At 50.9% G+C, this 15017-nt stretch overlaps 1 protein-coding gene across 2 annotated transcripts in view; it reads left to right on the forward strand.

Moving 5' to 3' along the window:
- Positions 1–15017, forward strand: part of PBX1 (PBX homeobox 1) — a 109530-nt gene that overhangs the window by 72104 nt on the left and 22409 nt on the right. For both annotated transcript variants that reach the window (XM_085232096.1, XM_085232097.1), the window contains exons 3-4: positions 12217–12461; positions 14807–14997. In XM_085232096.1, the coding sequence (XP_085088222.1) occupies positions 12217–12461; positions 14807–14997 (436 nt within the window). The remainder of the gene's footprint in view (positions 1–12216; positions 12462–14806; positions 14998–15017) is intronic.

Genomic DNA, 15017 nt, shown 5'->3' on the forward strand with positions numbered 1-15017 from the left:
ACCGTTATTAGGAACATCTCTGGGTGCAGGGATGGGGACACCACGCTGCTGCTCTGCACGCCGGTTCGGGGCTGGGGTGTGCGGGGGGAGCGGGGTGGGCACGGCTTGGGCTGTCAGCTCGGCTCAGCCCGGCTGTCAGGCGTGGGGACGCGCGGGGGCTCATCGCTCTAATTGACACCTTCCTCTTGCGCCCCACGCGCGGTCATCCCAGCCTTCGTCCCTCTGCTTGGCTGTGTGTGGGAGCAGTGTCCAGCCCCTGCAGCCCGTAACAGGAAAAGGAGCTTGGGCTTTCATGGCTTGTATCGGAGCAGTGCTGGAGAGGGAGAGGCATGGAGTTGTTGTGGATGGGGGCTGCTTCCAGGAGCACGGTGGCATCCCTCGGATGACAGCTTTGCGTGCTGATGTTCTGAACACAGGAGCATCCCGTGTGGGTTTCCTTGCTCCTGTCCGAGGCGCTGCGGAAATGCCTCGTGTCAGTGCTCCGGGGTCATTTCTGCCCATGGAAAGAGCAGAGCCTTAAAACCCGCAGGATTTCTGGTCACGCTTTGCTGTTCTGGAGGCATCTCAGTGCACGAGGGCTGCAGAGCATGCAGGGGCTGTGTTGCGAGGCCTTCGGAGCGCACAGGGAAGGCTGGGGGGGAGCTGGTGGGATGGCTTTGTCTTATCCCGTGATTCCTGCTAGAAGCCAGGAGATCTGTCAGTTTGAGAGCCAGAAGAGGGGTTGTTCCATCCTTCCTTTCACTATGACTCCGCTCCTGAAAGCATTGCACCCCAAACGCCAGCGAGATTTCCCCTTTGTGCACCAAGGAGGGCATCCCTGGAGGTCACCTGTGTTTTGTGATCCAAGTTCCTCCCAGGCAGTGCAGAGAGATAGATCTCTCATTGAATCTGCTGTCTATGCCATGTATTTATTTTAAAGTTTTCCCCTTTGATGTCTGACTTTGCGGCTTGTTTTATGCCAGAAGGCTCGGAGCAGCCTGTGTAATTAGCCCAGAAAACGCTGCTTTCATGTGGGCTGGGGGACCCAAGTGGAGAATGGATTTTGAGGGCTTTGTTCTGCTGCGGAGAACTGTTGTTTGGTGTTTGGTGGGTTTCAGCAGAGCTCTCCTCGCCCTTCCCTTTTTCTCCTTCGGCAGGGTGGAGCTCAGCACTTTGGCAGTGAAAGCACACATGGTGAGCTGCTGCCTTGCAGGGCTGTTGGCTCCTATACTGCATTTTCTGATAGCCAAGTGCTGCCCGTTCCCACCTGGCAGCAGGCACAGCCCGACTTCCTTCCACGGTGGCAGTGGGACCAGCAGTGAGGGCCCAAGGGGCTCTGTGGAGATGTCCCCTTGCCATCCCCAAACCAGAACCAGGGCACAGAGCTTCCACGTGGGCAGAGGTATCACCTTCTTTCTCCTTTCACATTCTCAATGTATCTTTCACTAACCTCGTGCCATCTTCTTGCATGTACCAGCTCCCCCAGCCCGGCCTCATTCTGCTCTTGTTGAGGGCTGAATGGATGTGGTGCAGCCCGGTGTGGGGCATGAGCCCCTTGTGCGTGGGTTATCCACAGTGATCCTGTGTTTTGAGCACGTTAATGAGCGTACGGGAGAGCAGGGAAGATGGATCGTTTATGGTTATGATCTGGCTACTGTCAAAATAACGTGTTATTTTGACGGTTGCTTTGTCTTTGCTCTTGGAGCAATACAGAGGTAGTTTCTTAGCAACAAAACTGTGTTCTCAAACAACACCAGTGAAAAACAACCCCCCAGAAGAGCAGTGCTGGGGGGAGAGGCAGGGTGGAGAGTGTTCTCCAGCACGTTCCCTGCCCTTGGTGCACCCACAGATCTGGTGGAGAACACTTTGCATGCCCCCAAGGGTGGCAGTCCTGCCTTGGGAACACGCTGGGACACCGCAGCCTGGCTGGCCCAGCTGGGTGCCAGAAGGAGGACAGGAGGGAGCTGCCTGCAAACGATTTGGCAAAGGTTTTTGTGCTCAGTTTGGAGCATCTCCTTTGAAGCCAGCGCCGGGTCTTGTGTCTGCACTGACGTTGGAGTCCATGAGTGCAAACGGCTCCTGCAGCCAAGTATCTGCCAGGCTGTGTCGGGAGAACTTTTATCATTTCTGTCACAGACATCACAACTCGCTTGTCTTACCATACATCTTCCTAAATGTGACAGAATATTCAGCTGTTATTAATTGAATACTCTCTAATTTAACTGCTTAGCAGGAGGAAGAGAGACTGGTTTGTTTCAGCACAGAGAGCTGCCGACAGGAGGCTTTGGGGTACCAAGGGGTGGTTTGTGGGTGAAATGGGGTCTTCGGACTGGGCACCCCAGTTGATACGGGAAGTGGCTAAGGAATGTTCCCCTTCCATCGGCCTCATCTTGCTCCAGTGTCTGCTGTGCTCCTGGTCCCATGCCCAGGCATGGTCCCGTGTAGCATAGCCCATTCTGGTTTGAACCTGGGAGATTTGGCAGCTGCATGGATGGGGGGAGGGCTGAAGAGCCCCTCTGTCACCCCATACGGCAGCACCAGCACCGCAGGATCAACCACCCCTGTCCCATGTCCTGTGCCCGCCAACCACTTGTACACGTGTGTGCCCGTGTCTCTGTGCCGCTCACCGTGAAAGTTCAAAGCCAGAGTCAAGTTTATTGTTTCTATCTCGTTTACTTTAAGTATAGTTTTACACTTTATTATATGCTGTGACATCTTAAATGGAGCCTGTCACTCCATCTTGACTACTGCTAGGGGCTACAGCCACTTACTGTGTCAGGCTTTTCGGCAGCCCTGATTAACGATATCAAAACGAATGGATCCCAGCACAGGCACAAGCACGAAAATCAAGGGGTGATTTGCATATTCAAATTGTGCGCAGCATTGAAAGGATGCAGCTAATGCAGGTATTGCACCCATACACCCTACGGATGCAAATGCGTGCTGCCACACATCCCATGTACATGACCTATTCAAGCCGTTAAGGTTCGTGCACACATACGTGTGTTTATTTAGCATCTTCAGCCAAAGGGAAAAAGCATTTGCCCGTTTTTCTCTGAGTTTTTTTTTTTCATTTCCCAGGACAATACATCAATTAGGATAGCTAAATGGAAAAATATTCTGTTTTCTTGATAGTCCATTGGAATATGTTGCAGGATTACCCAGGCAAGAGCTTTTTTTTTCCTGAAAGTAACATTTTGTTAGGTTAATTCATGCACTGGAAAAACAAACTTTCTGTTCTTCCAGTCCAATCTCCACTTACAAGTCAGGTTTTTGTAACCCTGTCATTAAAATGCGAGGTAGCCTACAGTAATTTGAATATTTCATTCTGCCGGCTGCTAATGCACTCTGCATTACAGATGGTACTTGCTCCATCCTTCTGGACTGGGTTCAATTATAAATGAAAGTAGGGAGCTGAGATTTGTCTTTTTGTCTCTGCTTAGTTGGAATAACACAATAAAGCTTGATGGGTAGGAATTCCTCAAGCTGCCTCCTCTTTGCCTGCTACGTTTCCTGTGTAGATTTCAAGCCGAGCCTAGAGTATTAGGGCTGGCAGTGGCAGAGTTTTTCACCGTTCCTTTGTGCCTCAGAGGCATTGCATCCTCTTTTTGGAAACTCAGTCCCGTCCCTCTTCATCCCCGTGCCCCCTTCTGCCTCCTGAGCAGAGGGCAGTGGCAGGGGACATGCTTGAGATGCTCTGAGGACAAGGAAGGAGGATGCTGCATGGGTGCTGGGATGCTGTAGACCATCCCACTGCTCTGCCCAGGGACGCAGCTTTTCTCCTGATGTGTCCTGTCTTAAATCCAGAGCAGGGTGACAGCCATGTCCTTAGCTGTGGGGCACAAGGCAGCCCGGTTCCAGCCTGCGGCTGCTGCTGCAGGCTGTTCCCAAAGCCCTTTGCAGTGATGGGGCCCCTGGAGAACCAAAGAAAACATTTACCTCTGCTTCATGATTAACAAAAGGGGGGTAGCAAGGCTATAGCCCAGCTGCACGGCGGCTCTATATTACATACAGATGCCTTTTGCGAGCTCCTTCCTCATCCCCAAACGGTAAAAGCAATATTGCCAGGGGAGTCGGAGGAGGTGAGGGCAGGGCTTTCAATTTGGTTTTACATTTACAAGGACCAGATGGCCCGCTGGAGATGATCTTTGATCTGGGACACAGCCGGAGTTTGTTGAAGATTTTTGCTCCCTTTTTTAATCTCCTGCCTGTTTATGGCGTGGGCCTCTCGCAGAAGGCTGGAGGAGCCGGGGGCTGTGCGTCAGTCTGTCTGGCCAGCCCCCCACTTCAGACCTGGTGTCAGCCCCAGAGCCTGCAGGGAGGTGGGAGAGGATGGCTTTGTGGTTTAAAACCCAAGATCGGGCTGTCCAGGGTCATTGATCGCCTCGTTGGACCCGCTGCTTGGTCTCCTGCGTCCTTCTAGTTGTGCCCCTAAAATTCAACTCAGCCCAGTTTTGGGAGGACGTGGGGCTGTAGGGGTGCACCAGCCCAGATGCTGTTAGGCTGTGGCCCCACAGTGTGGAAATGTGTGTCAGTGTGATCTTGCATGGCGTATAACTAAACAGACACAGACACCTTGAAACAGAAATGCCATTAATTGATCCTTTTTAACGATCTTTCTCCATTTTCTCTGGTGTCTCCCAGGCTCGTGGAGTTGGATGGTCTCCTCTCCTCTCTCCTCCCCACCCCTCAACAGCAGAGACCCATTCTGGGTATCTTTCTTCCCCCACATGTTTCACATGGAGCCGAAGCGAACGCGGCCGATCCTATTTCACAAGCGCTTGGACTCTTGCAGCATTTTCCCTCCTGTCCAAACAGATCATTTACAGAAGGGGCCTTTATTTAAAAAAGGAACTGAACATTCGGAGCTGCTTTCTGGCTTAAAACGCTGCTGACCGGCTGTTGCCTTGCAGTGAGCTGGGCTTTGCCTGGCCCGCTGTGGCCAGGCCCAGTGACTTGGTGTGGTGGCCAGATTGGATGGGGCCCTGGGCAGCCTGGCCTAGCATTGAATGGGGAGGTTGGTGGCCCTGCATGTGGCAGGGGGGTTGGAGATTCGTGATCCTTGAGGTCCTTTCCAACCCTGGCCATTCTGTGATTCTGTGGCATTCTGTGGCATGAGTGGCTGAGCATCGCTCTGAGTGCATCCTCATTTGTTTGCTGAAATTCCAAGCAAAATCAGACTGCTTGAGCATCAGTTTGCAGCTGTGATAGGTTTGGGGCTCAAGTGAGAGCTGCGTGTTGTCTGTCCCTGCCTGCTCTCTTCTTACATCTCTTCCTGGACATGGAGGTGATGGCTGTTTCTGCGGCCTCTGGAAGGCACAGCCCTGGGCCATGGCTGAGCTCTGAGAATTCCTGCTATTGCTTGATGCCGAGTTTTGGAAATTCTCTCCTGTGCCTGGCCCTTGGCCACTCCTGCCACTCTTTTCACCTATGACTCCTTGGCCTGGCTGCTTTGTATGGAGAGCAGCAGGCATGGCGGGGCAGGGAGGTGACCTTAGCAGAAGGAGAGCGGCTGGAAAGACCGCTTCCTTCTGGGGAAGGCCTCCCTTTGTTCCTCCCGGGCCTCTGGGCTTGGCCTGGGGTGGTGGGATCGGGACCCCTGTCCTCAGAGGGGCTGCAGAGGCCCTGGCTTCTCATTAGTAGATTCAGCTCATTCAAAGGACCCGTTTCTTTTCAGCAAGGAGAATTCATATGCAAAGCACCACACGGAGCAGGAGGCAGATCCCAGCCCAACTGGCATTCATGGTTCTTTTTTTTTTTTTTTTTTTTTTATGACTGGACTTGTCCTCAGAGCAGTCCCATCTTTTGTTTGCTGATTTGTTCCTGCAGGGCTTAGGGAATCCCGCATCCACTTCCATGTGTGCCCAGTGCCGTGTCTGAGCCATCGGGGTGGTGCAATGGCTTGCTCTGCCCTTTGAAGAGTCCCTTTTGGGACTTTGCTCTGTCTCAGGCTCCAGCAGATGAGGGTGAGGTCCCGCCACTGTAGGCTCTGCCATTTGAGGGATGGATGTGGGGCCCTATGTTGAGTTGCTGGAACAGCAAAATCTTATTCTTTTGCCCCGTATCACAGTCTGGAGTTAGAAAAGGTCCCAGCTACCTTCCAGGAGGTGTGGGCACTTTTGTGTTGCCCTCCTCCCCTCAAGTAATTAATTCCCAGCATCGTGTGCCTCCAACTCCCTCCCACATAAGCATGGAAAGGGGTTTTGCTGCTAGACAGGATGGCATGGGTAAGCATGGCTGGTGATGCCACGACTGTAAAGGGAAGAATGGAAAATACAGAAATTTGATCCAGGGTGCTTTGTGGGACCCCGACGTAGCATTAACTGGGTTCATGGAGTCAAGTTTCTGTACCCAGCTCACTTGCTTGCCGTGCACTAACCCGGTCAGCATGGGGAAGGGCTGGAAAGGGGCACTCACGTGTGCTCATTCTGCTGCCCAAGGATTCACACTGCCTGGGGAATCTGGTCTTCAGCAGTCACTGATACTGTGTGTTTGTTGTTTTTTTTTTTTTTGTGGAAAGGGCTATTTTAGGTCATTGCTCAGTTTTGGAGGATTTTTCTTTCCAATGTGTTTGTGATAATTTTCCAGACCTTTTGAGCATTGTGCTGCCAGATTCTCTCTTGCTATGGCAACTGGTTTGGCACTGGGGAGGAGCTGGGAGAAAACTTGCACAGATTCCCCCCATCCTGTGCAGTCCACTTCTCCATTCTGCAGCTTCCATAGCACACGAGCTGCATCTCCCTGAAGTGATGGAAAGCCGCTGCTGGGAGATGAGAGATGTTTTGGCATGTGATAAGTCCACCCCCTCCCATTCTCCACACTCCAAAATTACAGTGTGAGGTTAGTTCAGGCTTTTGTGTGTGTGTGTATTTGGGTTGAATTCAGGAAATAATTTGGCCTCTTCTGCCCCAGAAAGATGCAAAGTTATTATTTTCTGAAGCGCTTTTTAATTCTTTTGAAGCTGACCCAAATTTTGATTAAAAAAAAAAGGAGGGAGGGGGAAAATTATGACATGAAATGGAAAGAGATTTCTTTGTTGGTTCAGGAAACACTTTTTGATTTATTTGCATTTGGGTTGTGATGCAAGCTGCCCAAACGTGATGTTGAGGTAGTGCTGGAGCATCTGATGCTTCTGCTGTGATCATGGCCCTGATGGGGTCTAATGGGGCTTCTTGGCCATGGCTAGAGTTGGCCTCTGGACAGGGTGGACCTTTAATCTGAGCAGACACAGTGCTTATGGGTCATTGTGCAATTGATGGGCGTGTTTTCTTGCATCCTGTGTTGGTGACAGTGAGCACAGAGTGTTGCATGGCTGGGTGCTTCGGCAGCGCTGTAGGGCGTTGTGGTCAGTAGGTCTTCTTGGGGTTAGCCTCTTGTACAACCCCTCACTGCTGTATTTTTTCACAGCTGTGTGCTTTACGAACTGGATGAACACTTCTCCACCTTCAGAGTCCTCTCACAAAATCACAGAAGTGCTTGGTTTCCAAGCAGCCCTGATGGACATCCCCATGCTGAGAGAGGAGTTGACTGTGCAAAGGACTGGGCTGAGTTTGCCAAGGTTATGGGCATGAGCCACTGTTTTTAGATTGCTGCTGGGATTTGTTGGTTTGTTTCATGGTTTTAGACTGCAAAAGCTGGTGACAGAAGTGGCCCATCAGTTTCACAGTGTTCCTCCTTCCTCTGTGAAGTAAATAAGGAGATGCACGAAAAGCTGTTTTGCCAGCTGAAATTTTCCATGCCTCATCTCATGGCAGCCTGTTTTGGAAAATCTGAGCAAAATCTGTTCATCCGTTTGTAAGTTTTGGAAAGGCTGGAGAGAGGAGGGAAACTTTTATGTCAATTGTAAGAAAAAAACAACTTTTCTTAATCCCCACTTCCTGGAAGGGCGTGTGCCTGCATACTTGGAAATACCAGCTTCCATTCATGTTGGAAATCAGTATTGATGTTTGATGTTGATTTTCTCAGTTGCTCTGCACGGTGGACGTACCCAACTGAGGTCTCAGAGGCTCTGGGTTGACTTAGCATGGAAGCACTCCACCTTGTTGGCTGTGATTGCTGATTTTACAGGGCTGTGACTTGGAGATATGCAGTTTAATGCCTCTCCCTACATTGGCCAAGCTGTTGGCTGAGGTATGGCCATAGTTTCTATGTGTATTTTGAACGTGTGCTTGGTGCAGTGTGAGTACGTTAGCTTGGCTTATGCAGGATCTCAAGCTTCAGGGCTTCCAAGTTAGGGAATTTTGTATTTTCCTTTGTGTTTGCTTTGTTGTTGCAGAAGAAAACAGGCTGCAGGTATACTGGAATAGGAAAAACAGCAGGAATTTAGGTAGGTGCATGGTGATTAGAAGCTCTATTGAAATGCAAAATTTAGGAAGAGCAACTGAAGGCCATGCCATCATGGATCACCCCAGCTGTCCTGGGTATGGACACACACAGGTGTGAGCCCCAGCAGGCACAAGCCACCCAGATGTGTTAAGTCCTTGCAATTTTAACTGTCCTCAAATATGAGGCAGATGGGAGTATTTTTGTACCAGGTTCAGTGCTGTTGATCTCAAATGTTCACAAATGTAGAACCAAGCTCCGGGGAGTATTGAGAGTAGCTTGAAATAATGTGATTCGTTAGTGGTTTTGTTTGCACAGTGTTGGCATCACAGCAGTCCCTCTGGTTGCTGGCTGTTGTTTCAGACCTAAAAGCATTTCGTTAAACAGCGAGCTGGTGTAAATCCTGAAGCTGGGGCTCTCTGAACCCAAGCGAATGGTGCTTAAATTGCAAAAGGTGGGAAGAGTGTTGATGTTTGATGTGCTGCTGTGTGGGTACACACAGGAGTTCTGCCTTCCCAGAGGAGCTGCCATGCCATCATTGTGTTAATGGCACATCTCAGTCGAGGAAAGGGTTTGGGCAAGACCTTAGTCATCTGCTGCCAGTGGAGATGTAATGTGCTGGTGCAGAGGGAGGCATCCGGATGGTCCGTGTGTATGGAAGTAGCCAGTGAGGGCAACCAGCAGGGCTCCACAAGTGGCATTGCTGCTCCCATTTCCCCATAGAAAGGCAGCAGGAAGCTCACAGTCGTGGCAGAGGGATCCTTGCTTTTCCTGCAACTGCTGCTGGCTGCGTTGTTCCCCTCAGTACATCTTAGGCACAGTGGAGGCAGGAAAGAAAACCCTTCTGAAAATCACAACCTAATTACTCCCATCTGCTCCAGCACGGCTTCCCATTTCTGCCTGCCAGGATGCTTGTCTCCAATGCTAAGTAGCACATTATTTTCGATAAGTTGCAATCATTTACTTGAAATCTCCTTCTCCTTTAAACATCCCCCTGGAAAGGCACTGCAGCAAGTTGGGAACAACCAGCAGAAAAGCCTTCTAGGAGCATCCCAGCTTGGGCAGGGGCCCTCTGCTACTTCTTCAGAGCCATCAGCTTGTTTCTTTCTTTAGTTGTCTTGTTTTGGTGTCCAGCTCTTATATCACCACCTGGTTTGGCCTCTGTTGCGTCCCATGTCTTCTTCCTGCAAGCTGTCCCCAAGGCATCCCCATCCCTTCCCTGGGCTTGACCTGGTGCACGAGACCCACTGGCATGTGCTGGGTGTTCTTGGCTGGAGGTCACCACTGGGGACAGCAGGAGAAGGAGAACACGGCTCTGTGAGCCCGAGGGGAGCCATGGCATGTGGCTTCAGTGGTCCTCAGCTGCTGGTGACGGTCACCCTGGTCACCAGTGGCCGTGGAGGGGCCGTGCACAGCTCATAGGGAGCGAGCTGAGGGGTGGTTTGCAGCAGTGCAAATAGGGACAAAGAGTGCGGTTTTGCTTTGATTTTTAGAATATAGATACGTATCTGTTTATGTGTATTTGTGTATGGATATACGTACATACAGAAACGTGTTTTGTGCCAGCGGGGGCCCTCGGCGAGAGCTGAGCACCCTCTAGTGGCATTTGCTGCAGCTCAGGGCTGCCAAGCCTGCAGAAAAGCAGCAGAGGATAGAAGCTCTGCCACGAATTTGCCTCCCCCAGCCCCTCTCGGTCATTATCTTTCCTTTGGCTTCCCCCTCCCCTCTCTTTAACCAGGAGCAGCAAATGCTGGGCACTGGGGTACTAGGCTGAGGGATGTGGCCTGTCAGGATCTGCATCCATTCCATGCAGACGTATTGCCCTTCCCCTTTATTTACCCAGTAGCCTTATTCCACACGGCCTCCAGCCCCAGCTGGGTTTTGGGAACACGAATCTGGGCATGCCCACAGTACACAGCGATCCCAGGGCTCCCAGTCCTGCAGCACGGCGATGGCACAGAGATGTCCCGTGCTTCCCATCATGAAGCAGCTTGCCAAACATAAACTAATTAATCACTTGTGCCTACCTGTCAGGTCAATGATTCCCAAGATTTTTAATCTAAAAATATTTCCCTTTTGAAATCCAGATGCAGCCGTTTCGGCAACTCTCTTTTTGATTTGTTTTCAGGTTTTTTTTTTAATTAGTGTTTTACCTGGGTTGCATTCTATTTGTATTTGGGCTTTCGATGCGCTGCTGTTTAATGATTCTTTTTTTAATAGGGGAATAGGAATTTATTCTCTTTATTCCATAGCAAGTTCTGTGGTGAGTATTGTCACTTCTTCCCCTTTTGGAAGAGCACTGATGCCGGCATGAGCTGAGGAGTGCAGGACTCATCTGCTTCCTCTTGCTTGGAAATTGGCCTCTGCTCCCCAGTTTGGTGCCATGCCCCCATCCCTCTTCTTATAAATGATTGTCTCTAGTGTGGAGTTATTTACTATTGGTCTTCTCCAACCTTGATGATTCTGTGATTCTATGATCTTCTGCGTGTTTCAGAGCCAGGAGGAACTCACTCCTTGCTTGGCTCTGTTTCTTATCTACTCTGATTTTACATCTTATTGGCAACTGCCTTCAGATATGCTTTTAAATGCGCTGAAAATCACTTGCTCTTGTTGCTGCTGCTGCAGCCTGGGGTTCAGAAGGGATGGGATGAGCATCCCAGGTACCTCAGGCACCGCTTCCCTAAAGCCCACATAGCATCACCCAGCTCCAGCAATGCAGGAGCTTCCACGTGAGGGATGCTCACGCGTTTCCACTGTGTTTTGAGTCCCTGTGACAGATGAGATGGGAAAATACAATTTGCTTCTCTTCTGAGATGTCTTTTTTTTGTTGGCTTGTCAAGGATGTATTTTATTTTGTGCAGATGTTTGTGTACACGTGGAAAGCGAGGGCCGTATTTGTGTGTGCAAACAGCCAGCAGGTGGGACCACAGGGAGATTTCCATGTGATGAAATCTTGAGTTTTGCATGGGTGTGCATTTGTGTCCATGTATGCCTCCTTCCCCCTCAGTCCAATCTGCAGGCAGAGCAGCACCCAGCAGCTGAGCATCTCACAATTAGTTGGTAGAGGGAAACACTCCGAGAATGACTTTTACTGGGAGCAATAATTGAAGCAGTGAGTACAAAGAGGGGAAAAGAATTCTCTCCTTGGCAAGTCGTTCTGTGCGGATTGATTTATTGATGCCCCTTTTCTTAGCACAGTTTTAGAATTCACTCGAACGACCAGATTCTAAAAAAAGGCATTTTGCAAATGATACTTTTTATTTCAGACATTTTATTATTATTATTTCCTTGAGTGGCTAAAAGCTCCTTGTGCTTTGGCTTTATCCGTACTTAGAGACAGGGAAACTGAGGCATGGCCTGCCCTGTACTCTGTGCTGCCTCCTCCTCCTCCTGGGGCTGAGGATGTCTGGGCAAGCTGAGGTTTGGGCTGGAGCCTTTCCATCCCATGCTTGAACTGGGAAGTGGTCCTTATTACTGATTTCAGCAAGTTTTGGTACGTTCAGTGTGGTTTTGGTTGGTGGTGTTGGAACTGAACTGAGAAAGGATGTGGTTTAGTGGGCATGGTGGTCATGGGTCAGTGGTTGGACTAGATATCTTAGAGGTCTTTTGCAACCTTAATGATTCTGTGATTCTTTGATTCTGTGAGAGCATCGTGTTGGTGCAGATGTGATGGGAAATGCAGGCTGCGAGCGAGCAGCTTTGCAGTGCATTTGCAGCAAAATGCAGCTTTCTGGGTTACTTCTGCTGGGAGGTTCCTGCTGCTTCTGCCCTATTTCAAGAGAAAAAGGGGCAGAAAGAAATTGCAGAAGCCATGGGGAGCTCTCAGCTTAGGGCTGTGCCGTGTGTGTCAGCACGCACCAACTTCTGTACCCGCACACCGATGCAACTCATCCTCTTCCCTTTGTGTCCCCACAGTGCTGAGCATCCGGGGAGCACAGGAAGAGGAGCCCACAGACCCGCAGCTGATGCGGTTAGACAACATGCTGCTGGCCGAGGGCGTCGCGGGCCCCGAGAAAGGAGGGGGTTCTGCTGCTGCCGCCGCTGCTGCTGCCGCATCGGGAGGAGCCGGATCCGACAACTCGGTGGAGCACTCTGACTACAGAGCCAAGCTGTCCCAGATCCGGCAGATCTACCACACGGAGCTGGAGAAGTACGAGCAGGTAACAGGCTCATTCGTGCCATGGGATGGGATGGGTCTGGCCGGCGCAGAGCACGGTGCTGCTGCCCACGCCAGGCAAACAGCCTGGACCGCTACTGACATCTATTGTTAGCAGAGTGCGGGCAGTGCAAGCTGTTGCTTTGTGCAGCGGTGGAAACGTGCCTTCTTAGCACTGGGACAGTTCTTTGTTTTCTGCTGGAGTGTGCTATGAGAATAGGCTCAGCATGTGTTCCCCCCTCAGTTTTTTTTCTTCTCTCCTCTCTTTGCATTTGGCTAAAAATTGGCACTGTCGAAGGGGACTCCTCTTTGAGGCGCTGCCCTCATTGCAGGCAGTTTTCCAAGGACCCTTAAGCTTGAATCAAAATTTCTCGAGTATTACTTTTGCTTGGAAAGTTAATTTTCCAGAGGGGGGAAAAAAAAAAAAAAAAGAAAATGTGGCTTTTTTCTTGTGGCAAATGATTCTTTAAAAAAAAAAAAAAAAAAAAGACAAACTATTTGGGTCATGAATGCAGCTATTAGTAACACTGACAATTGCATGAGAAGCTTTGCAGTCCAAAGCTCCGAATCGCTTTCTTTCAAACGCTTCCAGATGTTCTGCAGAGCTTCTTTCCCGGCTGCGCGACTCGCTCTTGTGATGACTATGGTTTGTACCCCGAGCATCCCTCCTTTTGGGTGGAGAAGCAGAGCACGGCCTCAGCGTTACAGACACTGTGCCATGGAGCGAGGAGGGCTGGCATGAGGGGGTGCATGGTGTGGGCTGACCTTTGTGGCTGTCCTCAGCCGCTGCTGCCGCTGCCCCGGGGCAGTGTGGCCACCTCACGTGGCTGGGGCACAAGGCATGTCGCAGCTCATCCTTCAGGCCCCTGGTTGCAGAGGGAGAGGGAGCCCACGTCCTCTGGCACCCCACCCCAGGGAGAGCAATGGGAAGGGTACAACCCACCCAGCACCTTGCCTCTGGCTTGCTCCTTCTCACAAGCCATTCCAGTGTCATTTTTACCACCAAGGTGCTTTGGGAACGGATGTGCCGGGCCACATTTTTACAGCTGCAGGAGGCAGAGCAAGTACCATCCTCTGCAGCACTACAGAACCAGGGGTTGGGATGGCTCTCCTGACCTCTGTCCCCCCTCTTTCTAGCTCTGTCTGGCTTCACACAGTGTCTGGCTGAGGCTGTGACAGCGCAGCACTCTCCTGCAATTTTCCTTTAATGCTCTTATTTCATGCTAAGAGGAGACAAGCTGAAATTGCTCAGCTGTCTGGGAGCAAAGAGTCACTGGGCTCAGAGCTCTCATACCCAACCCCACAGCCCAGGCAGGTCAGGGCTGTTGGCTGCAGGGTTCATCACCTCCCCATGGGCTGACCCTGGGGGCGATGCGCAGAGGGGAAGAAATTGCTTGGGATGGGAGATAGATAGTCGACCTCGGGTTACCAGTCCACACAATCTGTGTTTCAGCCCCATTTTCCATCTCATGGATGGGTGCTGGTGATGCTCTCTCCAGAGCAGCTGCATGTGTCTTGGGAGCAGCTAAAGCTTCTTAAGCCACCAAGTGGTTGCCAAATGCTGGGTTTTAGAGCTTGGACCCAAGACTGGTTCTGGAAATCAGATGATCTGATTTTACCATCCAAGAGGTGGGGGGGAGCAATGGGGTTGCTTTCATCCAGCCTCAGAATCATAGAATCATAGAATGGCTTGGGTTGGCAGGAATCTCAAATATCATCTAGTTCCACTCCATCTAGAGTCCTCCCTGGCCCCTTGCTGCTGAGTCCTCAATATGCCATGGGGAAGTGGGAGCAGGCAGGCACTGCTGTGCCCACAGCAAGCTAATGGGATTGTTGCCTGCTTGCCCTTACGTGTCAGAACTCCTGCCTCAATCAGGCTATCGTTACTATCATTCCATGCTTCTCATTCGAAGTGCTAAGGGCCCAGAGCAGGGCTGTGTCCTGGAGCTGTTCCCATAAAGCAGAAGGGGCTCTGGAGGACACATGGTGCTAGCTGAAAGGTTCATGTTTCTCAGATTCATCTGTAGCTCCTCCAGCCCTATCCAGGAGAAGTACAAGGGCTGGGACATCCTGACAGTCCTCGGGCTTGTGCGCCAGCTCCAGCTATCTGAGGGCATACAGTTGATTCCTGCTTTTTGCTCTGTGTACATTGGGATTTTCTCTTCCATTGAGAGGAATACATGTCCCCTTGAGAGCCAGCACTCCTTTGCAGGTCTGCCCTAACAAATCTTAGCCATTGAGGCCCCTGCCTGCGTCTCCTTCTTTAGCTGTTCTGCTCCTGTGCTCTATTTGACGCCATCGAATGACCTTCCGATCCTGGGGTTTCTTTTGCTTTTCTTGCCATCCCAGGCATGCAACGAATTCACCACCCACGTGATGAACCTGCTGCGTGAGCAGAGCCGGACCCGGCCCATCTCACCAAAGGAGATAGAGCGGATGGTGAGCATCATCCACCGCAAGTTCAGCTCCATCCAGATGCAGTTGAAGCAAAGCACGTGTGAAGCCGTCATGATCTTGCGCTCCCGATTTCTGGACGCACGGTGAGTTCACTTCCCCAGAC

The sequence above is a fragment of the Meleagris gallopavo genome, chromosome 10 (genome assembly GCF_905368555.1).
Source record: "Meleagris gallopavo chromosome 10, MGAL_WU_HG_1.1, whole genome shotgun sequence".
NCBI classification, from domain to species: Eukaryota; Metazoa; Chordata; class Aves; order Galliformes; family Phasianidae; genus Meleagris; species Meleagris gallopavo.